This window comes from Pseudophryne corroboree, chromosome 2 (assembly GCF_028390025.1).
Source record: "Pseudophryne corroboree isolate aPseCor3 chromosome 2, aPseCor3.hap2, whole genome shotgun sequence".
NCBI lineage: Eukaryota > Metazoa > Chordata > Amphibia > Anura > Myobatrachidae > Pseudophryne > Pseudophryne corroboree.
In genome coordinates, this window is record NC_086445.1 from 651,802,471 (window position 1) to 651,830,177 (window position 27,707).

Sequence of the window (27,707 nt, forward strand, 5' to 3'; positions counted from 1 at the left end):
TAAGAAAAAGAGGAGTGAGAACAATACTCATTGTTCCGGATTAGCCAAGAAGGACTTGGTATCCAGATCTGCAAGAAATGCTCACAGAGGACCCGGGGCCTCTTCCTCTAAGACAGGACTTGTTGCAACAAGGGCCCTGTCTGTTCCAAGAATTACAGCGGCTGCGTTTGACGGCATGGCGGTTGAACGCCGGATCCTAGCGGAAAAAGGCATTCCAGATGAGGTCCTTCCTACGCTGATAAAGGCTAGGAAGGACGTGACAGCTCAACATTATCACCATATATGGCGGAAATATGTTGCTTGGTGTTAGGTCAGGAATGCCCCTACGGAGGAATCCCAGCTGGGCCTTTTCCTTCACTTCCTACAGTCAGGAGTGACTTTGGGCCTAAAATTGGGTTCCATTAAGGTCCAGATTTCGGCCCTATCCATTTTCTTTAAAAAAGAGCTGGCTTCTCTACCTGAAGTTAAGACGTTTGTGAAGGGAGTGCTGCGTATTCAGCCCCCTTTTGTGCCCCCGGTGGCACCTTGGGATCTTAACGTGGTGTTGAGTTTCCTAAAATCCTACTGGTTTGAACCACTCAAAACGGTGGAATTTAAATATCTCGCGTGGAAGGTGGTCATGCTTCTAGCATTGGCTTCGGCTAGGTGTGTGTCAGAATTAGGGGCTTTTATGTGACAAAGCCGCTATCTGGTTTTCCATGCGGATAGAGCAGAATTGCGGACCCGTCTACAACTTCTGCCAAAAGTGGTTTCATCCTTTCATATAAACCAACCTATTGTGGTGCCTGTGGCTACTACTGACTTGGAGGATTCCGAGTTACTTGATGTGGTCAGGGCTTTGAAGGTTTATGTAGCCAGAACGGCTAGAGTCAGGAAAACAGAATCTTTGTTTATCCTGTATGCTTCCAACAAGCTTGGTGCTCCTGCTTCAAAGCAAACTATTGCTCGCTGGATCTGTAATACGATTCAGCAGGCTCATTCTGCGGCTGGATTGCCGCTGCCAAAATCAGTTAAGGCCCATTCCACTAGGAAGGTGGGCTCTTCTTGGGCGGCTGCCCAAAGGGTCTCGGCATTACAGTTGTGCTGAGCGGCTACTTGGTCAGGTTCAAACACTTTTGCAATGTTCTACACGTTTGATACCCTGGCTGAGGAGGACCTTGTGTTTGCTCATTCGGTGCTGCAGAGTCATCCGCACTCTCCCGCCCGTTTGGGAGCTTTGGTATAATCCCCATGGTCCTTACGGAGTCCCCAGCATCCACTAGGACGTTACAGAAAATAAGATTTTACTTACCGGTAAATCTATTTCTCGTAGTCCGTAGTGGATGCTGGGCGCCCGTCCCAAGTGCGGACTTCTTCTGCAATACTTGTATATAGTAATTGCTGCAATAAGGGCTATGTTATTGTTGCATCAGGGTTGAACTGATGCTCTGTTGTTCATACTGTTAACTGGGTAAGTTTATCACAAGTTATACGGTGTGATTGGTGAGGCTGGTATGAGTCTTGCCCTGGATTTCCAAAATCCTTTCCTTGTACTGTCAGCTCTTCCGTGCACAGTTTCTCTAACTGAGGTCTGGAGGAGGGTCATAGAGGGAGGAGCCAGAGCACACCAGAATCTAAATTCTTTCTTAAAGTGCCCATGTCTCCTGCGGAGCCAGTCTATTCCCCATGGTCCTTACGGAGCCCCCAGCATCCACTACGGACTATGAGAAAATAAGAATTTACTTACCGATAATTCTATTTCTCGTAGTCCGTAGTGGATGCTGGGGACTCCGTCAGGACCATGGGGAATAGCGGCTCCGCAGGAGACAGGGCACAAAAGTAAAAGCTTTAGGATCAGGTGGTGTGCACTGGCTCCTCCCCCCATGACCCTCCTCCAAGCCTCAGTTAGGATACTGTGCCCGGACGAGCGTACACAATAAGGAAGGATTTTGAATCCCGGGTAAGACTCATACCAGCCACACCAATCACACTGTACAACCTGTGATCTGAACCCAGTTAACAGCATGATAACAGCGGAGCCTCTGAAAAGATGGCTCACAACAATAATAACCCGATTTTTGTAACAATAACTATGTACAAGTATTGCAGACAATCCACACTTGGGATGGGCGCCCAGCATCCACTACGGACTACGAGAAATAGAATTATCGGTAAGTAAATTCTTATTTTCTCTGACGTCCTAAGTGGATGCTGGGGACTCCGTCAGGACCATGGGGATTATACCAAAGCTCCCTAACGGGCGGGAGAGTGCGGATGACTCTGCAGCACCGAATGAGAGAACTCCAGGTCCTCCTCAGCCAGGGTATCAAATTTGTAGAATTTTTCAAACGTGTTTGCCCCTGACCAAGTAGCAGCTCGGCAAAGTTGTAAAGCCGAGACCCCTCGGGCAGCCGCCCAAGATGAGCCCACCTTCCTTGTGGAATGGGCATTTACATATTTTGGCTGTGGCAGGCCTGCCACAGAATGTGCAAGCTGAATTGTACTACACATCCAACTAGCAATCGTCTGCTTAGAAGCAAGAGCACCCAGTTTGTTGGGTGCATACAGGATAACAGCAAGTCAGTTTTCCTGACTCCAGCCGTCCTGGAAACCTATATTTTCAGGGCCCTGACAACATCTAGCAACTTGGAGTCCTCCAAGTCCCTAGTAGCCGCAGGTACCACAATAAGCTGGTTCAGGTGAAACGCTGACACCACCTTAGGGAGAAACTGGGGACGAGTCCGCAGCTCTGCCCTGTCCGAATGGACAATCAGATATGGGCTTTTGTGAGACAAAGCCGCCAATTCTGACACTCGCCTGGCCGAGGCCAGGGCCAACAGCATGGTCACTTTCCATGCGAGATATTTCAAATCCACAGATTTGAGCGGTTTAAACCAATGTGATTTGAGGAATCCCAGAACTACGTTGAGATCCCACAGTGCCACTGGAGGCACAAAAGGGGGTTGTATATGCAGTACTCCCTTGACAAACTTCTGGACTTCAGGAACTGAAGCCAATTCTTTCTGGAAGAAAATCGACAGGGCCGAAATTTGAACCTTAATGGACCCCAATTTGAGGCCCATAGACACTCCTGTTTGTAGGAAATGCAGGAATCGACCGAGTTGAAATTCCTCCGTGGGGGCCTTCCTGGCCTCACACCATGCAACATATTTTCGCCAAATGCGGTGATAATGTTGTGCGGTCACCTCCTTCCTGGCTCTGACCAGGGTAGGGATGACCTCTTCCGGAATGCCTTTTTCCCTTAGGATCCGGCGTTCAACCGCCATGCCGTCAAACGCAGCCGCGGTAAGTCTTGGAACAGACATGATCCTTGCTGAAGCAAGTCCCTTCTTAGTATCTCTTGAAGTTCCGGGTACCAAGTCCTTCTTGGCCAATCCGGAGCCACGAGTATAGTTCTTACTCCTCTCCGTCTTATAATTCTCAGTACCTTGGGTATGAGAGGCAGAGGAGGGAACACATACACCGACTGGTACACCCACGGTGTTACCAGAGCGTCCCAGCTATTGCCTGAGGGTCTCTTGACCTGGCGCAATACCTGTCCAGTTTTTTGTTCAGACGGGACGCCATCATGTCCACCTTTGGTCTTTCCCAACGGTTCACAATCATGTGGAAGACTTCCAGATGAAGTCCCCACTCTCCTGGGTGGAGGTCGTTCCTGCTGAGGAAGTCTGCTTCCCAGTTGTCCACTCCCGGAATGAACACCGCTGACAGTGTTATCACATGATTTTTCGCCCAGCGAAGAATCCTTGCTGCCATTGCCCTCCTGCTTCTTGTGCCGCCCTGTCTGTTTACGTGGGCGACTGCCGTGAGGTTGTCCGACTGGATCAGCACCGGTTGACTTTGAAGCAGAGGTCTTCCTAGGCTCAGAGCATTGTAAATTGCCCTTAGCTCCAGTATATTTATGTGGAGAGAAGTCTCCAGACTTGACCACACTCCTTGGAAATTTCTTCCCTGTGTGACTGCTCCCCAGCCTCTCAGGCTGGCATCCGTGGTCACCAGAACCCAGTCCTGAATGCCGAATGTGCTGCCCTCTAGTAGATGAGCACTCTGCAGCCACCACAGAAGAGACACCCTTGTCCTTGGAGACAGGATTATCCGCTGATGCATCTGAAGATGCGATCCGGACCATTCGTCCAGCAGATCCCACTGAAAAATTCTTGCGTGAAATCTGCCGAATGGAATCGCTTCGTAGGAAGCCACCATTTTTCCCAGGACTCTTGTGCATTGATGCACTGACACTTGGCCTGGTTTTAGGAGGTTTCTGACTAGCTCGGATAACTCCCTGGCTTTCTCCTCCGGGAGAAACACCTTTTTCTGGACTGTGTCCAGAATCATCCCTAGGAACAGCAGACGTGTCGTCGGAAACAGCTGCGATTTTGGAATATTTAGAATCCACCCGTGCTGTCGTAGAACTACTTGAGATAGTGCTACTCCGACCTCCAACTGTTCTCTGGACCTTGCCCTTATCAGGAGATCGTCCAAGTAAGGGATAATTAAGACGCCTTTTCTTTGAAGAAGGATCATCATTTCGGCCATTACCTTGGTAAAGACCTGGGGTGCCGTGGACAATCCAAACGGCAGCGTCTGAAACCGATAGTGACAGTTCTGTACCACGAACCTGAGGTACCCTTGGTGAGAAGGGCAAATTGGGACATGGAGGTAAGCATCCTTGATGTCCAGGGACACCATATAGTCCCCTTCTTCCTGGTTCGCTATCACTGCTCTGAGTGACTCCATCTTGATTTGAACCTTTGTATGTAAGTGTTCAAAGATTTCAGATTTAGAATAGGTCTCACCGAGCCGTCTGGCTTCAGTACCACAATATAGTGTGGAATAATACCCCTTTCCTTGTTGTAGGAGGGGTACTTTGATTATCACCTGCTGGTAATACAGCTTGTGAATTGTTTCCAATACTGCCTCCCTGTCGGAGGGAGACGTTGGTAAAGCAGACTTCAGGAACCTGCGAGGGGGAGACGTCTCGAATTTCCAATCTGTACCCCTGGGATACTACTTGTAGGATCCAGGGGTCCACTTGCGAGTGAGCCCACTGCACGCTGAAACTCTTGAGACGACCCCCCACCGCACATGAGTCCGCTTGTACGGCCCCAGCGTCATGCTGAGGACTTGGCAGAAGCGGTGGAGGGCTTCTGTTCCTGGGAAGGGGCTGCCTGCTGCAGTCTTCTTCCCTTTCCTCTATCCCTGGGCAGATATGACTGGCCTTTTGCCCGCTTGCCCTTATGGGGACGAAAGGACTGAGGCTGAAAAGACGGTGTCTTTTTCTGCTGAGATGTGACTTGGGGTAAAAAAGGTGGATTTTCCAGCTGTTGCCGTGGCCACCAGGTCCGATGGACCGACCCCAAATAACTCCTCCCCTTTATACGGCAATACTTCCATGTGCCGTTTGGAATCTGCATCACCTGACCACTGTCGTGTCCATAAACATCTTCTGGCAGATATGGACATCGCACTTACTCTTGATGCCAGAGTGCAAATATCCCTCTGTGCATCTCGCATATATAGAAATGCATCCTTTAAATGCTCTATAGTCAATAAAATACTGTCCCTGTCAAGGGTATCAATATTTTCAGTCAGGGAATCCGACCAAGCCACCCCAGCGCTGCACATCCAGGCTGAGGCGATCGCTGGTCGCAGTATAACACCAGTATGTGTGTATATACTTTTTAGGATATTTTCCAGCCTCCTATCAGCTGGCTCCTTGAGGGCGGCCGTATCTGGAGACGGTAACGCCACTTGTTTTGATAAGCGTGTGAGCGCCTTATCCACCCTAAGGGGTGTTTCCCAACGCGCCCTAACTTCTGGCGGGAAAGGGTATAACGCCAATAATTTTCTATCGGGGGAAACCCACGCATCATCACACACTTCATTTAATTTATCTGATTCAGGAAAAACTACAGGTAGTTTTTTCACACCCCACATAATACCCTTTTTTGTGGTACTTGTAGTATCAGAAATATGTAACACCTCCTTCATTGCCCTTAACATGTAACGTGTGGCCCTAATGGAAAATACGTTTGTTTCTTCACCGTCGACACTGGAGTCAGTGTCCGTGTCTGTGTCGACCGACTGAGGTAAATGGGTGTTTTAAAGCCCCTGACGGTGTTTGAGACGCCTGGACAGGTACTAATTGGTTTGCCGGCCGTCTCATGTCGTCAACCAACCTTGCAGCGTGTTGACATTATCACGTAATTCCCTAAATAAGCCATCCATTCCGGTGTCGACTCCCTAGAGAGTGACATCACCATTACAGGCAATTGCTCCGCCTCCTCACCAACATCGTCCTCATACATGTCGACACACACGTACCGACACACAGCACACACACAGGGAATGCTCTGATAGAGGACAGGACCCCACTAGCCCTTTGGGGAGACAGAGGGAGAGTTTGCCAGCACACACCAAAACGCTATAATTATACAGGGACAACCTTATCCCTTATAGCAGGGGTGTCAAACTCATGGCCCTCCAGCTGTTGTGGAACTACACATTCCAGCATGCCTTGCCACAGTTGCAGCCATCCCTAATACAAAATAGATGGCAAGGCATGCTGGGATGTGTAGTTCCACAACAGCTGGAGGGCCGCGAGTTTGACACCCCTGCCTTATAGCATCTTAATATATAATAATATCGCCAAATAAGTGCCCCCCCCTCTCTGTTTTAACCCTGTTTCTGTGGTGCAGTGCAGGGGAGAGCCTGGGAGCCTTCCTAGCAGCGGAGCTGTGTAGGAAAATGGCGCTGTGTGCTGAGGAGAATAGGCCCCGCCCCCTTTTCGGCGGGCTTCTTCTCCCGTTTTTCTGACAACCTGGCAGGGGTTAAATACATCCATATAGCCCCAGAGGCTATATGTGATGTATTTTTAGCCAGCATAGGTACTTTCATTGCTGCCCAGGGCGCCCCCCCCAGCGCCCTGCACCCTCAGTGACCGTTGGTGTGAAGTGTGCTGAGAGCAATGGCGCACAGCTGCAGTGCTGTGCGCTACCTCATGAAGACTGAGAAGTCTTCAGCCGCCGATTTCTGGACCTCTTCTCTCTTCAGCATCTGCAAGGGGGTCGGCGGCGCGGCTCCGGTGACCCATCCAGGCTGTACCTGTGATCGTCCCTCTGGAGCTAGTGTCCAGTAGCCTAAGAAGCCAATCCATCCTGCACGCAGGTGAGTTCACTTCTTCTCCCCTAAGTCCCTCGTTGCAGTGAGCCTGTTGCCAGCAGGACTCACTGAAAATAAAAAACCTAACAAAACTTTTACTCTAAGCAGCTCTTTAGGAGAGCCACCTAGATTGCACCCTTCTCGGCCGGGCACAAAAACCTAACTGAGGCTTGGAGGAGGGTCATGGGGGGAGGAGCCAGTGCACACCACCTGATCCTAAAGCTTTTACTTTTGTGCCCTGTCTCCTGCGGAGCCGCTAGTCCCCATGGTCCTGACGGAGTCCCCAGCATCCACTTAGGACGTCAGAGAAATAGATTTACCGGTAAGTAAAATCTTATTTTTGCCGCCATGTAAATAAATAATAAAGTTAGGGAGAAAATACCTTTCAAAAACTAAAATAAAAATTGATGTACACATTTTTAGTTCTATATTTCAGAGAACAAGAGCGCTGTGGAGGTTTTGGAGTCCAGTTTTGCTTTACGGAAAGTAGCTAAAGCCATCTATATCTTATCGTACAGTCTTTCCAGTAATTTTACTTTATTTTAATGTTTTGTTAGTCAAAACGGTTTGCTTTTGACTTCCTAATAATCTTTTCTTTAAAAAAGTTCCAGATTTTTAAGCAGTACAGTGTTTACCTGAAAATCTTCTTCGTCCAAAATTTCTTTCCTCCATTTAATTAGAAATGCAGCACAAACATAAAGATGGAAATGAGAAAAACCCTCAGGCTCTGCCTGCGCGAGAGGGAGCATATTTAGATGATTAATAATCAATAAACAGCATAAAAAAGTAAACCTGAAAAAAGTCATTAAAGTGACATTAGAAAATATATAAACATCTCGCTCTCCCTGATCTGTATAGACTGGAAGTGTCCATATCAATTGAACAAATCATGTAAAGTATGATATCAACAGCTAAACCCAACCAGACCAGTGTAGCTAAAAACTGCAGAACACGCCAGAGGTGAAGCTGGCAAGGTATCAATAGACATAAATAGAAGCAAATAGCTGTGTCTATCGCCGCAGCTTCCAAAAGGAGCATTATAAAAGACCAACAGTAAACACTCAAGCTAATAAATTTTGGTGTGAAGATAAAGCCAAAAAGAGTAATTTCTCAAAGGCAGATTTAGTATTATATACAGTTATACTGTACTGTACAAACATTCAATTGGTCAGAGGAAGACTGGTAGCCATATAATCCCAGATCCTATTTATGTGAGACTATAAATAAGAAAGTTGCTGTGGCTTATTGTAGTCCTGATAAGAAACTCCCCTATCGATGCTCTACCCTGAGAATCAGCTCTCATAACACTTGCATACAAAATAAAGTTGGCAACAGAGATCTCCAGCAATAAATTGTGGGATTATGCCAGCGGTACCAGTGTAATTAACGGTGGTCCCAAGCGTAGCAGGAAGGGGAAGAGATCAGCCACCTCAAAGCAATCAAAATATCTGGGGCGGATACAATTTGTGTTGGCAGTCCGTGACGTATACGTAAGCTGTGTGAAATGAATCAGTCACTGGACATGATGCACAGCGCCATCACCTCCACACACACACGCCCCTTTAGTGCCATTAGTGCACTTTGCAGCATCTTGGCACCACCACACAAGCACATTAATTATAACAACAAATTTGAGTACCTGATAAGTATCCCACAGACGTATTGTGCATCTCAAAGGAAGTTCCCTCATTAGCAGGTTGTTCATCCAGCGAAATGCAAATTGCAGATATTCAACTTCATATTTCTGAAGATGACTGTGTACCTGGCCTAATATAAAAATGAATGTCAAGGAAGGGTAAGAGTACTAAATAAAGGGTTACAGAGGCAGAGGGCTACATATGATCAGCCACCTGGATTGCATAAAGTTGAATATGTTAAATACAGTCTGCTAAACTGTGTATCCATCTAACAACTAATTCTAGTTTAAGGTCTTATATATACACAAAACAGGCACTTTAGTCTGTTATATAAATAATGACTCCTAATGCCAGCAATATTTGAAGTATGTTTCACAGGCACCAAAAATAAGAATTTACTTACCGATAATTCTATTTCTCGGAGTCCGTAGTGGATGCTGGGGTTCCTGAAAGGACCATGGGGAATAGCGGCTCCGCAGGAGACAGGGCACAAAAAGTAAAGCTTTTCCAGATCAGGTGGTGTGCACTGGCTCCTCCCCCTATGACCCTCCTCCAGACTCCAGTTAGGTACTGTGCCCGGACGAGCGTACACAATAAGGGAGGATTTTGAATCCCGGGTAAGACTCATACCAGCCACACCAATCACACCGTACAACTTGTGATCTAAACCCAGTTAACAGTATGATAACAGAGGAGCCTCTGAAAGATGGCTCCCTAAACAATAACCCGAATTAGTTAACAATAACTATGTACAAGTATTGCAGATAATCCGCACTTGGGATGGGCGCCCAGCATCCACTACGGACTCCGAGAAATAGAATTATCGGTAAGTAAATTCTTATTTTCTCTATCGTCCTAGTGGATGCTGGGGTTCCTGAAAGGACCATGGGGATTATACCAAAGCTCCCAAACGGGCGGGAGAGTGCGGATGACTCTGCAGCACCGAATGAGAGAACTCCAGGTCCTCCTTTGCCAGGGTATCAAATTTGTAGAATTTTACAAACGTGTTCTCCCCTGACCACGTAGTTGCTCGGCAGAGTTGTAATGCCGAGACCCCTCGGGCAGCCGCCCAAGATGAGCCCACCTTCCTTGTGGAATGGGCCTTAACAGATTTAGGCTGTGGCAGGCCTGCCACAGAATGTGCAAGTTGAATTGTGTTACAAATCCAACGAGCAATCGACTGCTTAGAAGCAGGCGCACCCAACTTGTTGGGTGCATACAGTATAAACAGCGAGTCAGATTTTCTGACTCCAGCCGTCCTTGAAATGTATATTTTTAAAGCTCTGACAACGTCCAACAACTTGGAGTCCTCCAAGTCGCTTGTAGCCGCAGGCACTACAATAGGCTGGTTCAGGTGAAACGCTGATACCACCTTAGGGAGAAAATGCGGACGCGTCCGCAGCTCTGCCCTATCCGAATGGAAAATTAAATAAGGGCTTTTATAAGATAAAGCCGCCAGTTAGATACTCTCCTGGCGGACGCCAGGGCCAGTAACATAGTCACTTTCCATGTGAGATATTTCAAATCCACATTTTTTAGTGGTTCAAACCAATGGGATTTGAGGAAATCTAAAACTACATTTAGATCCCACGGTGCCACCGGAGGCACCACAGGAGGCTGTATATGCAGTACTCCTTTGACAAAAGTCTGGACCTCAGGAACTGAGGCCAATTCTTTTTGGAAGAATATTGACAGGGCCGAAATTTGAACCTTAATAGATCCCAATTTGAGACCCATAGACAATCCTGATTGCAGGAAATGTAGGAAACGACCCAGTTGAAATTCCTCCGTCGGAGCACTCCGATCCTCGCACCACGCAACATATTTCCGCCAAATGCGGTGATAATGCTTCGCGGTGACTTCCTTTCTTGCCTTAATCAAGGTAGGAATGACTTCTTCTGGAATGCCTTTTCCTTTTAGGATCTGGCGTTCAACCGCCATGCCGTCAAACGCAGCCGCGGTAAGTCTTGGAATAGACACGGTCCCTGCTGAAGCAGGTCCTGTCTTAGAGGTAGAGGCCACGGATCGTCCGTGACCATCTCTTGAAGTTCCGGGTACCAAGACCTTCTTGGCCAATCCGGAGCCACTAGTATCGTTCTTACTCCGCTTTGCCGTATGATTCTCAATACCTTTGGTATGAGAGGCAGAGGAGGAAACACATACACCGACTGGTACACCCAAGGTGTTACCAGCGCGTCCACAGCTATTGCCTGCGGATCTCTTGACCTGGCGCAATACCTGTCCAGTTTTTTGTTGAGGCGAGACGCCATCATGTCCACCATTGGTCTTTCCCAACGGTTTATTAGCATGTGGAAAACTTCTGGATGAAGTCCCCACTCTCCCGGGTGAAGATCGTGTCTGCTGAGGAAGTCTGCTTCCCAGTTGTCCACTCCCGGGATGAACACTGCTGACAGTGCTATCACGTGATTCTCCGCCCAGCGAAGGATCCTGGCAGCTTCTGCCATTGCACTCCTGCTTCTTGTGCCGCCCTGTCTGTTTACATGGGCGACTGCCGTGATGTTGTCCGACTGGATCAACACCGGTCTTCCTTGAAGCAGAGGTTCCGCCTGGCTTAGAGCATTGTAGATTGCTCTTAGTTCCAGAATGTTTATGTGAAGAGACTTTTCCAGGCTCGACCACACTCCCTGGAAGTTTCTTCCTTGTGTGACTGCTCCCCAGCCTCTCAGGCTGGCGTCCGTGGTCACCAGGATCCAATCCTGTATGCCGAATCTGCGGCCCTCCAATAGATGAGCCCTCTGCAACCACCACAGAAGAGATACCCTTGTCCTTGGAGACAGGGTTATCCGCAGGTGCATCTGAAGATGCGTGCATTGATGTACAGACACCTTTCCTGGTTTTAGGAGATTCCTGACCAGGTCGGATAACTCCTTGGCTTTTTCCTCGGGAAGAAAAACCTTTTTCTGAACCGTGTCCAGAATCATCCCTAGGAACAGCAGACGAGTTGTCGGCATTAATTGGGATTTTGGAATATTCAGAATCCATCCGTGCTGCTTTAGCACCTCTTGAGATATTGCTAATCCCATCTCTAGCTGTTCTCTGGACCTTGCCCTTATTAGGAGATCGTCCAAGTATGGGATAATTAATACGCCTTTTCTTCGAAGAAGAATCATCATCTCGGCCATTACCTTTGTAAAGACCCGAGGTGCCGTGGACAAACCAAACGGCAGCGTCTGAAACTGATAGTGACAGTTTTGTACAATGAACCTGAGGTACCCCTGGTGTGAGGGGTAAATTGGAACGTGGAGATACGCATCCTTGATGTCCAAGGATACCATAAAGTCCCCTTCTTCCAGGTTCGCTATCACTGCTCTGAGTGACTCCATCTTGAACTTGAACTTCTTTATGTACAGGTTCAAGGACTTCAGATTTAGAATAGGCCTTACCGAGCCATCCGGCTTCGGTACCACAAATAGAGTGGAATAATACCCCTTCCCTTGTTGTAGAAGAGGTACCTTGACTATCACCTGCTGAGAGTACAGCTTGTGAATGGCTTCCAAAACCGTCTCCCTTTCGGAAGGGGACGTTGGTAAAGCAGACTTCAGGAAACGGCGAGGTGGATCTGTCTCTAAAGGGGGGTACTCACGGAGCGATATTCTAAGCAATCTGACTAGATTGCTTAGAATATAAGACTGATTGCTCCGTGTGTAGCCCCCTCAGCGATAGCGATGCGCGGCCCCGCACATCGCTATCGCTGCTGCTAGATTGGCCTGCATGCAGGCCAATCTAGCGGGTCGCTCACTTCACCCGCTGGGTGAAGTGAGCAGCCCCCCCCCCCCCCCGTCTCCCCCCGCACGCTCAGCACAGATCGCGCTGTGCTGAGCGGCAGGAGAGATGTGTGCTGAGCGGTTCGCTCAGCACACATCTCTCCTGCATCGGCCCGTGTGTACTGGGCTTAATTCCAACCTGTACCCCTGAGATATTATCTGCAGGATCCAGGGATCTACCTGCGAGTGAGCCCACTGCGCGCTGTAATTTTTGAGACGACCTCCCACCGTCCCCGAGTCCGCTTGAGAAGCCCCAGCGTCATGCTGAGGCTTTTGTAGAAGCCGGGGAGGGCTTCTGTTCCTGGGAAGGAGCTGCCTGTTGCTGTTTCTTCCCTCGACCTCTGCCTCGTGGCAGATATGAATAGCCCTTTGCTCTCTTATTTTTAAAGGAACGAAAGGGCTGCGGTTGAAAAGTCGGTGCCTTTTTCTGTTGGGGAGTGACTTGAGGTAGAAAGGTGGATTTCCCGGCTGTAGCCGTGGCCACCAAATCTGATAGACCGACTCCAAATAACTCCTCCCCTTTATACGGCAAAACTTCCATATGCCGTTTTGAATCCGCATCGCCTGTCCACTGTCGCGTCCATAAAGCTCTTCTGGCCGAAATGGACATAGCACTTACCCGTGATGCCAGTGTGCAGATATCCCTCTGTGCATCACGCATATAAAGAAATGCATCCTTTATTTGTTCTAACGACAGTAAAATATTGTCCCTGTCCAGGGTATCAATATTTTCAATCAGGGACTCTGACCAAACTACCCCAGCACTGCACATCCAGGCAGTCGCTATAGCTGGTCGTAGTATAACACCTGCATGTGTGTATATACTTTTTTGGATATTTTCCATCCTCCTATCTGATGGATCTTTAAGTGCGGCCGTCTCAGGAGAAGGTAACGCCACTTGTTTTGATAAGCGTGTTAGCGCCTTGTCCACCCTAGGAGGTGTTTCCCAGCGCTCCCTAACCTCTGGCGGGAAAGGGTATAATGCCAATAATTTCTTTGAAATTATCAGCTTTTTATCAGGGGCAACCCACGCTTCATCACACACGTCATTTAATTCTTCTGATTCAGGAAAAACTATAGGTAGTTTTTTCACACCCCACATAATACCCTGTTTAGTGGTACCTGTAGTATCAGCTAAATGTAACGCCTCCTTCATTGCCAAAATCATATAACGTGTGGCCCTACTGGAAAATACGGTTGATTCGTCACCGTCACCACTGGAATCAGTGCCTGTGTCTGGGTCTGTGTCGACCGACTGAGGCAAAGGGCGTTTTACAGCCCCTGACGGTGTTTGAGGCGCCTGGACAGGCACTAATTGATTGTCCGGCCGCCTCATGTCGTCAAACGACTGCTTTAGCGTGTTGACACTATCCCGTAATTCCATAAATAAAGGCATCCATTCTGGTGTCGACCCCCTAGGAGGTGACATCCCCATATTTGGCAATTGCTCCGCCTCCACACCAATATCGTCCTCATACATGTCGACACACACGTACCGACACACAGCAGACACACAGGGAATGCTCTAAACGAAGACAGGACCCACTAGCCCTTTGGGGAGACAGAGGGAGAGTCTGCCAGCACACACCAAAAAGCGCTATATATGACAGGGATAGCCTTATAATAAGTGCTCCCTTATAGCTGCTTTATATATATCAAGATATTGCCATTAAATTTGCCCCCCCTCTCTGTTTTACCCTGTTTCTGTAGTGCAGTGCAGGGGAGAGACCTGGGAGCCGTCCTGACCAGCGGAGCTGTGAGAGGAAATGGCGCCGTGTGCTGAGGAGATAGGCCCCGCCCCTTTTTCGGCGGGCTCGTCTCCCGCTATTTTGTGAATACAGGCAGGGGTTAAATATCTCCATATAGCCTCTGGGGGCTATATGTGAGGTATTTTTAGCCTTTATATAGGTTTACATTTGCCTCCCAGGGCGCCCCCCCCCAGCGCCCTGCACCCTCAGTGACTGCGTGTGAAGTGTGCTGAGAGGAAAATGGCGCACAGCTGCAGTGCTGTGCGCTACCTTTAGAAGACTGCAGGAGTCTTCAGCCGCCGATTCTGGACCTCTTCTTACTTCAGCATCTGCAAGGGGGCCGGCGGCGCGGCTCCGGTGACCATCCAGGCTGTACCTGTGATCGTCCCTCTGGAGCTGATGTCCAGTAGCCAAGAAGCCAATCCATCCTGCACGCAGGTGAGTTCACTTCTTCTCCCCTCTGTCCCTCGTTGCAGTGATCCTGTTGCCAGCAGGAATCACTGTAAAATAAAAAACCTAAGCTAAACTTTCTCTAAGCAGCTCTTTATGAGAGCCACCTAGAATTGCACCCTTCTCGGCCGGGCACAAAAATCTAACTGGAGTCTGGAGGAGGGTCATAGGGGGAGGAGCCAGTGCACACCACCTGATCTGGAAAAGCTTTACTTTTTGTGCCCTGTCTCCTGCGGAGCCGCTATTCCCCATGGTCCTTTCAGGAACCCCAGCATCCACTAGGACGATAGAGAAACTATGGTACAGATGTTCACAGAAATGGGGAAGTGAGATACCCGATTTCCGAATTAAGGCCCTCATTCAGAGTTGTTCGCTCGTTCTTTTTCATCGCATCGCAGCGATTTTCCGCAAACTGCGCATGCGCAATGTTCGCACTGCGACTGCGCCAAGTAAATTTGCTAAGAAGTTTGGCATTTTACTCACGGCATTACGAGGTTTTTTCTTCACTCTGGTGATCGTTGTGTGATTGACAGGAAGTGAGTGTTTCTGGGCGGAAACTGGCCGTTTTATGTGTGTGAAAAAACGCTGCCGTTTCTGGGAAAAACGCGGGAGTGGCTGGAGAAACGGGGGAGTGTCTGGGCGAACGCTGGGTGTGTTTGTGACGTCAAACCAGGAACGAAACTGACTGAACTGATCGCAGTGGCAGAGTAAGTGTCGAGCTACTCAGAAACTGCTTAGAAATTTCTATTCGCAATTTTGAGAATCTTTCGTTCGCAATTTTGCTAAGCTAAGATTAACTCCCAGTAGGCGGCGGCTTAGCGTGTGCAATGCTGCTAAAAGCAGCTTGCGAGCGAACAACTCGGAATGAGGGCCTATGATCATAATTCAGTGTACACTGGACCATGAGACTGCAGGTTGGGGCTGGAGCTGGCATACAGATTAAGTCGAAGCTTTATAAGTAAGCTCCCCCCTGCAATCCCAGCACTTATTTAAAAAAATAAATAAAGTCCGGAAAAGAACAGCAGTAGGGAAAAAGAGGATTTTGGTACTTACCGATAAATCCATTTCTCTGAATCCTCTAGGGGACACTGGAGTCCTATACAGTAGGGGTGTGAAGCTTGCAACCGGAGGTGTGGCACAATCTAAAAATTAGCATTGTCTGCACAGCCGGCTCCTCCCCCTTCACATCCCTCCTCCCTCAGTTTGAAAAATTTGACTGAGAGAATAGGACATGATACTATAGCACATGGCGAGGAACCGAACTGTACAACATATCAAACAGCATCCAAGAACTCTTAATCGAATAACTAACGCTGTTTGCACGAACTGTTTGAACAAGAAATATGAACACAGCAGGTTGACAGCACCGAGGCGGGCGTCCAGTGTCCCCTAGAGGATTCAGAGAAATGGATTTATTGGTAAGTACCAAAATCCTCTTTTCTCTTTCATCCACTAGGGGACACTGGAGTCCTATGCAGTAGGGGACGTCCCAAAGTTATCCCCCAGGGAGGGAGTGCTGTCGGTGGCCTGCAAAACTAAACGTCCAAACTTAGAGTCTCCGGACGCAAGAGTATCAAACTTGTAAAATTTCGCAAAACTTGTGGGCTGAGGACCACGTCGCCGCTCTGTAAAGTTGAATAATGGAAGCCCCTCTGGCAGCCGCCCATGAGGCACCCACTGATCTGGTGGTCTGAGCACCAGTCGGAACGGGAACCTGGTTACCACAGGAAATATAATCTAATCCATCTAGACAAAGACTGCTTTGATGCTGGCCAAACCTTCTTTGGACCATCATAGAGAACAAACAAATGGTCTTACCTTCTGAAGGACAACGTAACTTGTACGCATATTCGTAAAGCTCGGACAATATCCCAAGACACGCCCCCATCTGCGCATCCCTGAAAAGATGGGACTACAATCAGCTGGTTTACGTGAAACCCGAAACGACCTTAGGAAGGCAATCTGTTCTGCCCTATCCTCATGGAAAAGTAAAAACGGAGTCTAACATGATAAGGCTACAAACTCAGAAAATCTCCTGGCCGAAGCCCAGGCAAGTAATAACGTGACCTTCCAAGAGAGATATTTCAGGCCTGTTCTTTCCAATGGCTCAAAAGTTGGTCATCAGAAAAAATTCCAACGCTAAATTTAAGTCCCACGGCGTAGTGGGAGTACGGAAAGGAGGTTGTATCACCAGAACCCCCTGTAAAAAGGTTTGAACCTCCTGTAAGGATGCTAACCGCTGTTGCAAAAGTATGGAGAGAGCTGAAACCTGAACCTTCAAAGGAACCTAGTCCTCCATCTAGACCAGCTTGAAGAAAAAATAAGAATTTACTTACCGATAATTCTATTTCTCGTAGTCCGTAGTGGATGCTGGGGACTCCGTAAGGACCATGGGGAATAGCGGCTCCGCAGGAGACTGGGCACATCTAAAGAAAGGTTTAGGACTATCTGGTGTGCACTGGCTCCTCCCCCCATGACCCTCCTCCAAGCCTCAGTTAGGATACTGTGCCCGGACGAGCGTACACAATAAGGAAGGATTTTGAATCCCGGGTAAGACTCATACCAGCCACACCAATCACACTGTACAACTTGTGATCTGAACCCAGTTAACAGCATGATAACAGAGGAGCCTCTAGAAAATAGGATTTTGGTACTTACCAGGTAAATCCTTTTCTTTGAATCCATAGGGGGCACTGGAGTACTCTTGGGATATGGACGGGCTTCCGTAGGAACAGCACTGAATATTTAAATTTAGAACACTCCACCCCTCCATATCCCCGAGCACCTCTCAGTGTTTTTTACTGAGCCGAACAGGAACTATAGAGATGTTGACAATGGAGTATTACATATAACATAACTGACAATAACGAAGTTAACACATAACGTTACTGACAACTAAACAGTTGACACCCTAACCAGCACTTGTAATTTGAACCAGTCGGTGAAAGTGTGTTACCATAAGATCCTCAGAACTCACCACAACTAGGTAAAACTGCTCTGGGTCGGCGTCCAGTGCCCCCTATGGATTCAAAGAAAAGGATTTACCTGGTAAGTACCAAAATCCTATTTTCTTTATCATCCACTAGGGGTCACTGGAGTACTCTTGGGACGTACCAAAGCTTCCCTTGTGGGCGGGAGAGCTGTTTGGCACTTGTAACACTAGGCGGCCAAAGCTAGATGCTGATGCCGCAAACGTATCAAACTTGTAAAAGCGCACAAACGTGTGCACTGAAGACCATGTAGTCGCACGGCAAAGCTGCGTCGTAGAAGCCCCACGACCCGCTGCCCATGAAGTTCCCACAGAACGTGTGGAATGAGCGGTTACTGACGTAGGCGGTTGTAACCTAGCATGAAGGTAAGCCTGACGTATGGTCAGTTTTATCCATCTGGATAAGGTTTGTTTAGACGCTGGCCAACCTATCTTGGCAGCATCATAGAGAACAAACAACGTATCCGTCTTACGAACTGAAGACGTTCGGGATACATAAACGCGTAAAGCGCGTACCACATCCAGCGTTCCAGAATGTGCTGTCAACACAGGAACTACTATTGGTTGATTGATGTGAAAAGATGACACTACCTTTGGTAAGAAAGCGGGATTCGTCCGAAGTTCCGCTCTGTCATCATGAAATACCAAATACGGTGCCTTGCATGACAAGGCACCCAAATCCGAAACACGCCTTGCCGAAGCTAAGGCTAGGAGAAAAATTGTTTTCCAAGTGAGAAACTTTATATCCACTTGCTGTAAGGGTTCAAAATATGAAGACTGTAAGAACTCCAAAACCAGATTCAAGTCCCATGGCGCTGTAGGTGGAATGAATGGAGGCTGTACCCTGAGTACACCTTGGAGAAAAGTGCGTATAGACGGCAATAGAGCCAATCGTCTTTGAAAGTAAATTGACAAAGCAGATACCTGCACCTTTAGTGTAGATAAACGCAATCCTCCATCTAACCCTGTTTGTAGAAACAACAACAGGCGGCATAACTTGAAAGCGGATGTCGGAAACTTCCGAGCTTCACACCAACCTATATAGGCACGCCATATTCTGTAATAATGAGCTGCCGTAACCGGCTTCCTAGCTCGTAACATGGTTGGTATAACCGAATCTGGAATGCCCTCTCTTCTTAAGAGGGCGGTCTCAACAGCCACCCCGTCAAACGCAGCCGCGCTAAATCGGGGTAAAGGAACGGACCCTGTTGTAACAGGTCTGGACGCAGTGGGAGCGGCCAAGGATCGTCTGCGAGTAGTCCGTGGAGATCCGAGAACCAAGCTCTCCGAGGCCAATGAGGCGCCACTAGTATGACTGTGACCGACTCTCTTTTGATCCGTTTTAGCACCAGAGGGAGCAGCGGAAACGGTGGAAACAGATACACAAGACTGTACGGCCACGCGACAGTGAGAGCATCCACCGCCACTGCCTTTGGATCTCTTGTTCTGGACACATACTGGAACGTTTGGTGATTGTGTCGAGACGCCATCAGGTCCACCTGAGGATAACCCCATCGCTGAACCAACATGTGAAACACTTCTGGATTTAATGCCCATTCGCCTGGATGAAAATCCCGACGACTGAGATAATCCGCCTCCCAGTTGTCCACTCCCGGAAAGAACACGGCCGACAATATCACCTGGTGGCATTCCGCCCAATTGAGGATTCGAGCTACTTCCCGCATTGCCATGCGGCTTCTCGTTCCTCCTTGTTTGTTGATGTATGCGACTGCCGTCGCATTGTCCGACTGCACTTGGACAGGCTGAGAGCGAAGCATGTGCACTGCTTGTCGTAGCGCATTGTAAATTGCGCGGAGTTCTAGAACATTTATAGACAGCAATTTCTCGTGATCCGCCCAGAGACCCTGGAGCTGACAATTTTGAATTACCGCTCCCCAACCTCTGAGACTGGCGTCCGTAGTTAGAATTATCCAATTCCAACCTCCGAACCGTCTTCCTGCGGTTAAATTGTGTTCCTTGAGCCACCAGAGCAGAGATACTCTTGCTGTTGGCGACAACCTCACCCTGTGGTGAATCTGCAGATGCGAGCCCGACCACTGGGCAAGCACATTCAGTTGAAATGGATGAGTGAAATCTTCCGAACTGAAGCGCCTCGAGGTGCCTAAGAGGCGAATGCACAAGTGTACCGACACTGTGCGTGGCTTGAGCACTAATTGTACTAGATGGCGTAGCATTTGTACTTTCTGCTGTGGTAGGTAAATTCTTTGATTGACCGTATCGAGAATCATACCTAGGAACTGAAGGCGTTGAGACGGAATTAAATGTGATTTCTTGAAGTTGACAATCCAACCGTGGTGAACCAGTACATTGTATGTTAGCAGCGCATGTTGGAGAAGTATCTGTTGAGACGGAGCTTTGATGAGCAGATCGTCTAAATACGGAACTATTGTCACTCCCAGGGATCTGAGGTGAGCTATCATCACAGACATCACTTTGGTGAATACCCGCGGCGCTGATGACAGGCCAAACGGTAGAGCCTGAAACTGGTAATGGTTCTGGCGTATTGCAAACCGTAAGAATTTCTGATGAGGCTGCCAAATTGGAATGTGTAAGTACGCATCCTTGAGGTCTAGCGCAATCATAAATTCCTTTGCCTCTAAACCCGCAATCACCGAACGCAGAGACTCCATCTTGAATCTGTAGTAAGTTACGTACTGATTGAGCCCCTTTAAGTTCAATATTGGTCTGACTGAGCCATCCGGCTTCGGTACCACAAACATACTTGAATAATAACCCTGGCCCTGTTGGTGTACAGGGACCGGAATCAAAACTGCCGAATCCAGTAGGGACTGAATGGCAATTTGCAGAACCGTCCTCTTGTCGTCCGACAGAGGCAATCCTGTCTTGAAAAACCGCAGAGGCGGAAGACAGTCGAACTCTATTTTGTAACCTTTTAACACTAAATTGCGGATCCACCCATCCGCGGATGTGTGGAACCACGCCACATGGAACGTCTGAAGGCGTGCTCCCACAATTGGAGAACCGAGATGGGCTGGAAGCGCGTCATGCCACTGGCTTGTCGGTAACCTTAGCGTCCTGGCGAGTTGTGTTGGTTTGTTGGAATCCACGACCACGTCTAGCAGGCGTGGCTGATCCTCTACCACGTCCTCGAAAGGGCTGAGGTCTAAAGGATTTGAACGAAGGTCCAGCGTACCTTCTTCTTGAAACCGGTGGAGGCAATGGTAAGAAAACAGACTTACCTCCCGTCGCCTCCGCAATCCATGCGTCCAATTCAGGACCAAACAACTTCTTGCCATCGTAAGGCAACGCCTCTATACTTCGTTTGACCTCTGCCTCCGCATGATAAGCACGCAGCCAGAGTGCTCTTCGTGCCGTAACTAGCGACGATGAAATACGAGAAGTGAGCTGACAGACGTCAGTAGACGCTGTACAGAGATACTCTACAGCCTCAATCATTTGATTTACAAGAATTATCAGGTTTTCGTCATGTAAAGCAGATTTGAGTTCTGTAAGCCATATTATGAGCGCCTTAGTGACCCAAATGCCAACCAATCCAGGTCTTAGCATCACACCTGCTGCTACATACATGGATTTTAACATAGTTTCTATCTTGCGATCTGAAGGATCTTTAAGCGTAGTAGCTGCTGGCACTGGTATGGTTAATTTCTTGGTAAGCTTGGACACTGACGAATCAACTATTGGTGGATTCTCCCATGTACACGTTACCGAGTCTGGAAACGGATAACTAGACTTAAATCTGCGAGGTATAGAAAACCGTTTATCTGGATTCTGTCGTGTTTCTACTAACATCTGATTTAGAGAATCCGACACAGGAAAACTTATTGGCGTCTTCCGCCGTTTCGTAAATACGACCAGATCATTTGTGAGAGGCTCCTCAGTTTCAGGAAACCTCAGAGACTGACGTACCGCTCTGATGAGATCATCAATGCCGGAACTGTTAAAATCCTCGCCATCTGACTCCACTTCGCCCTCCTCACCCTCATCTTGTTCCGTGAGGTCTGGCATGGAATCGTCAGAATGCAACATAGCAGAAACTGGAAAATCATAAGACATATGAAATTTATCCCGTTTACCCAAAATGGATTTGGACCTTACGCAAGGCTGAGACGCCTCCGGTAGTTCTGACGGTCTCACCCTAGACTCAGACCTTACCGTTTCCCGCTCCTGACGAGCGGCGGTCAATTCTGATTGTAATCTATCCAGTACATTTACTAACATACCCCACGGAGGGTCCGGTGAGGACATTGGTTGTAAAACTGGAGCAGAAATGGTATTCTGAACCGAATCCACAAAACATATTGTACATGTGGTAGATCCATCCGGTAACACACTGCCACAGACTTTGCAATTATGCTTTTTAGTTTTTGCTGGTGCCTTACTCATTATGGCGACAGACAATACAATACACAAAAAACAGACACCTGCACGACTCAGTAAAATACTAGTAAGGTGTCTCTGTATATAAATCTGGCCAAGTGCAGTACACGTGGCCAGTACTGTGAAATGTGATCCCAAATTCCCACTAACACCCCTGCGCCTCCGGTGGAGTAGAGATGAAGTACTGGAACGTTCTGGAATCACAGCAGGAAAACACAGGAAGCATGGTTAAACATGGCTGCCATGCTATGCTTATACATATAATCCTAATGCTGGTTACAACATTCACTGATTATAACCCTGCAAATATCCCTGCAGTCTATCATCTGCTGCTGCAGTATTTCGTATGCCGCTTATTGCCCCTTAACTTATTGCTTGTCCCCCCTGCTCCTGTGTAATGGCTGCCTGCTCTTTTCGAATCAGAGCAGCGGCAGCGCAGTGTGTGGGGCCCAAGCAGGTATCGCCGAGCGCTGTTCTGAGCCCGGGTGAGCCGCGCGTCACCCAGCGGTGGGACCCGGAGCAGTAGCGACGGCCGGCCCCGTGAGCGAGAGAGCTGCGGCGGCCGGCGGCCTCTGAGCGGCCTGCACGGAGGTCTTGTGCTGAAGACTGTGGCCGTGTGGGGAGGGCGCTGAGTGGGGAGAGCAGCGGCGGGACGGGCGGCCAAGCGGCGGGCGCTAAGCGCTACAATGTCCCCACACCTCGGGGCGGCAGCGGGAGCTGACCGCCCCGTTCACATACCTGTATCCTGCAGTTTGTGAGGAGGCTCCGACGGGGCTTCTGAACAAGCGCCGGCCAGCCTGTGCAGGAGGCTGTGTGTGTGGCTGTGAGGGAGCTCTTTCAGAGAGGCCCGACACGCCCCTGCTGCTATCAGCAGCTGTACTATCCCTGACCCTGCCTTTTGGAAGGGGGAAAGGGATGTAAAATAGAAAAAATAAAAATAAAATAAAAATTCTTCAAAGTAATCGTGACTTCAGTCACAGAGCTGTTGCTACGTCTAGCACAGAAAAAACACTGAGAGGTGCTCGGGGATATGGAGGGGTGGAGTGTTCTAAATTTAAATATTCAGTGCTGTTCCTACGGAAGCCCGTCCATATCCCAAGAGTACTCCAGTGACCCCTAGTGGATGATAAAGAAAAGATGGCTCACTACAGCAATAACCCGATTTTTTGGTAGCAATAACTATGTACCAGTATTGCAGACAATCCGCACTTGGGATGGGCGCCCAGCATCCACTACGGACTACGAGAAATAGAATTATCGGTAAGTAAATTCTTATTTTCTCTAACGTCCTAAGTGGATGCTGGGGACTCCGTAAGGACCATGGGGATTATACCAAAGCTCCCAAACGGGCGGGAGAGTGCGGATGACTCTGCAGCACCAATTGAGAGAACTCCAGGTCCTCTTCAGCCAGGGTATCAATTTTGTAGAATTTTACAAACGTATTTGCTCCTGACCAAGTAGCTGCTCGGCAAAGTTGTAAAGCAGAGACCCCTCGGGCAGCCGCCCAAGATGAGCCCACCTTCCTTGTGGAGTGGGCATTTACAGATTTTTGGCTGTGGCAGGCCTGCCACAGAATGTGCAAGCTGAATTGTACTACAAATCCAACGAGCAATAGTCTGCTTAGAAGCAGGAGCACCCAGCTTGTTGGGTGCATACAGGATAAACAGCGAGTCAGATTTTCTGACTCCAGCCGTCCTGGAAACATATTTTCAGGGCCCTGACAACGTCTAGCAACTTGGAGTCCTCCAAGTCTCTAGTAGCCGCAGGCACCACAATAGGTTGGTTCAGGTGAAACGTTGAAACCACCTTAGGGAGAAACTGAGGACGAGTAATCAATTCCGCACTGTCCGAATGGAAAATCAGATAAGGGCTTTTACAGGATAAAGCCGCCAATTCTGACACGCGCCTGGCCCAGGCCAGGGCCAACAGCATGACCACTTTCCATGTGAGATATTTTAACTCCACAGATTTAAGTGGTTCAAACCAATGTGACTTTTGGAACCCAAAAAACTACATTGAGATCCCAAAGTGCCACTGGAGGCACAAAAGGAGGCTGTATATGCAGTACCCCTTTTACAAACGTCTGAACTTCAGGGACTGAAGCTAGTTCTTTTTGGAAGAAAATTGACAGGGCCGAAATTTGAACCTTAATGGACCCCAATTTCAGGCCCATAGACACTCCTGTTTGCAGGAAATGTAGGAATCGACCCAGTTGAATTTCCTCCGTCGGGCCTTACTGGCCTCGCACCACGCAACATATTTTCGCCAAATGCGGTGATAATGTTTTGCGGTTACATCCTTCCTGGCTTTGATCAGGATAGGGATGACTTCATCCGGAATGCCTTTTTTTCCTTCAGGATCCGGCGTTCAACCGCCATGCCGTCAAACGCAGCCGCGGTAAGTCTTGGAACAGACAGGGTCCTTGTTGGAGCAGGTCCCTTCTTAGAGGTAGAGGCCACGGATCCTCCGTGAGCATCTCTTGAAGTTCCGGTTACCAAGTCCTTCTTGGCCAATCCGGAGCCACGAATATAGTGCTTACTCCTCTCCATCTTATCAATCTCAGTACCTTGGGTATGAGAGGCAGAGGAGGGAACACATACACTGACTGGTACACCCACGGTGTTACCAGAGCGTCTACAGCTATTGCCTGAGGGTCCCTTGACCTGGCGCAATACCTGTCGAGTTTTTCCCAACGGTTTATAATCATGTGGAAGACTTCTGGGTGAAGTCCCCACTCTCCCGGGTGGAGGTCGTGCTGAGGAAGTCTGCTTCCCAGTTGTCCACTCCCGGAATGAATACTGCTGACAGTGCTATCACATGATTTTCCGCCCAGCGAAGAATCCTTGCAGCTTCTGCCATTGCCCTCCTGCTTCTTGTGCCACCCTGTCTGTTTAGGTGGGTGACTGCCGTGATGTTGTCCGACTGGATCAACACCGGCTGACCTTGAAGCAGAGGTCTTGCTAAGCTTAGAGCATTGTAAATGGCCCTTAGCTTCAGGATATTTATGTGAAGTGATGTCTCCAGGCTTGACCATAAGCCCTGGATATTCCTTCCCTGTGTGACTGCTCCCCAGCCTCGCAGGCTGGCATCCGTGGTCACCAGGACCCAGTCCTGAATGCCGAATCTGCGGCCCTCTAGAAGATGAGCACTCTGCAACCACCACAGGAGGGACACCCTTGTCCTTGGTGACAGGGTTATCCGCTGATGCATCTGAAGATGCGACCCGGACCATTTGTCCAGCAGGTCCCACTGGAAAGTTCTTGCGTGGAATCTGCCGAATGGGATTGCTTCGTAGGAAGCCACCATTTTACCCAGAACCCTTGTGCATTGATGCACTGAGACTTGGCTCGGTTTTAGGAGGTTCCTGACTAGCTCGGATAACTCCCTGTCTTTCCCCTCCGGGAGAAACACCTTTTTCTGGACTGTGTCCAGGATCATCCCTAGGAACCGAAGACAAGTCGTCGGAACCAGCTGCGATTTTGGAATATTGAGAATCCAATCGTGCTGCCGCAACACTACCTGAGATAGTGCTACACCGACCTCCAACTGTTCCCTGGATCTTACCCTTATCAGGGAATCGTCCAAGTAAGGGATAACTAAAATTCCCTTCCTTCGAAGGAATATCATCATTTCGGCCATTACCTTGGTAAAGACCCGGGGAGCCGTGGACCATCCATACGGCAGCGTCTGAACTGATAGTGACAGTTCTGTACCATAAACCTGAGGTACCCTTGGTGAGAAGGGTAAATTTTGACATGAAGGTAAGCATCCTTGATGTCCCGAGACATCATGTAGTCCCCTTCTTCCAGGTTCGCAATCACTGCTCTGAGTGACTCAATCTTGAATTTGAACCTCTGTATGTAAGTGTTCAAAGATTTTAGATTTAGAATCGGTCTCACCGAGCCGTCCGGCTTCGGTACCACAACAGTGTGGAATAATACCCCGTTCCCTGTTGCAGGAGGGGTACCTTGATTATCACCTGCTGGGAATACAGCTTGTGAATGGCTTCCAAAACTGTCTCCCTATCAGAAGGAGACATCGGTAAAGCCGACTTTAGGAAAACGGCGAGGGGGAGACGTCTCGAATTCTAATTTGTACCCCTGAGATATCACCTGAAGGATCCAGGGGTCTACTTGCGAGTGAGCCCACTGCGCGCTGAAATTCATTGAGACGGGCCCCCCACCGTGCCTGATTCTGCTTGTAAAGCCCCAGCGTCATACTGAGGGCTTGGCAGAGGCGGGAGAGGGTTTCTGTTCCTGGGAACTGGCTGATTTCTGCAGCCTTTTTCCTCTCCCTCTGTCACGGGGCAGAAATGAGGAACATTTTGCCCGCTTGTCCACGAAAAGACTGCGCCTGATAATACGGCGTCTTCTCATGTTGAGAGGCGACCTGGGGTACAAACGTGGATTTCCCAGCTGTTGCCGTGGCCACCAGGTCTGAAAGACCGACCCCAAATAACTCCTCCCCTTATTAAGGCAATACTTCCAAATGCCGTTTGGAATACGCATCACCTGACCACTGACGTGTCCATAACCCTCTACTGGTAGAAATGGACAACGCACTTAGACTTGATGCCAGTCGGCAAATATTCCGCTGTGCATCACGCATATATAGAAATGCATCTTTTAAATGCTCTATAGGCAAAAATATACTGTCCCTATCTAGGGTATCAATATTTTCAGTCAGGGAATCCGACCACGCCAACCCAGCACTGCACATCCAGGCTGAGGCGATTGCTGGTCGCAGTATAACACCAGTATGTGTGTAAATACATTTTAGGATACCCTCCTGCTTTCTATCAGCAGGATCCTTAAGGGCGGCCATCTCAGGAGAGGGTAGAGCCCTTACAAGCGTGTGAGCGCTTTATCCACCCTAGGGGGTGTTTCCCAACGCACCCTAACCTCTGGCGGGAAAGGATATAATGCCAATAACAATTTAGAAATTATCAGTTGTTATCGGGGGAAAACCACGCATCATCACACACCTCATTTAATTTCTCAGATTCAGGAAAACTACAGGTAGTTTTTCCTCACCGAACATAATACCCCTTTTTGGTGGTACTCGTATTATCAGAAATGTGTAAAACATTTTTCATTGCCTCAATCATGTAACGTGTGGCCCTACTGGAAGTCACATTTGTCTCTTCACCGTCGACACTGGAGTCAGTATCCGTGTCGGCGTCTATATCTGCCATCTGAGGTAACGGGCGCTTTAGAGCCCCTGACGGCCTATGAGACGTCTGGACAGGCACAAGCTGAGTAGCCGGCTGTCTCATGTCAACCACCGTCTTTTATACAGAGCTGACACTGTCACGTAATTCCTTCCAACAGTTCATCCACTCAGGTGTCGACCCCCTAGGGGGTGACATCACTATTACAGGCAATCTGCTCCGTCTCCACATCATTTTTCTCCTCATACATGTCGACACAAACGTACCGACATACAGCACACACACAGGGAATGCTCTGATAGAGGACAGGACCCCACTAGCCCTTTGGGGAGACAGAGGGAGAGTTTGCCAGCACACACCAAAGCGCTATATATATACAGGGATAAC

The 27,707-nt window shown here is 48.7% G+C and overlaps 1 protein-coding gene across 2 annotated transcripts in view; it reads right to left on the reverse strand.

Moving 5' to 3' along the window:
- TBC1D22B (TBC1 domain family member 22B) overlaps positions 1-27,707 on the reverse strand; it is a 415,975-nt gene that overhangs the window by 31,127 nt on the left and 357,141 nt on the right. For both annotated transcript variants that reach the window (XM_063955013.1, XM_063955012.1), the window contains 2 exons: positions 8,801-8,928; positions 7,797-7,892 (listed from right to left, as the gene is read on the reverse strand). In XM_063955013.1, the coding sequence (XP_063811083.1) occupies positions 7,797-7,892; positions 8,801-8,928 (224 nt within the window). The remainder of the gene's footprint in view (positions 1-7,796; positions 7,893-8,800; positions 8,929-27,707) is intronic.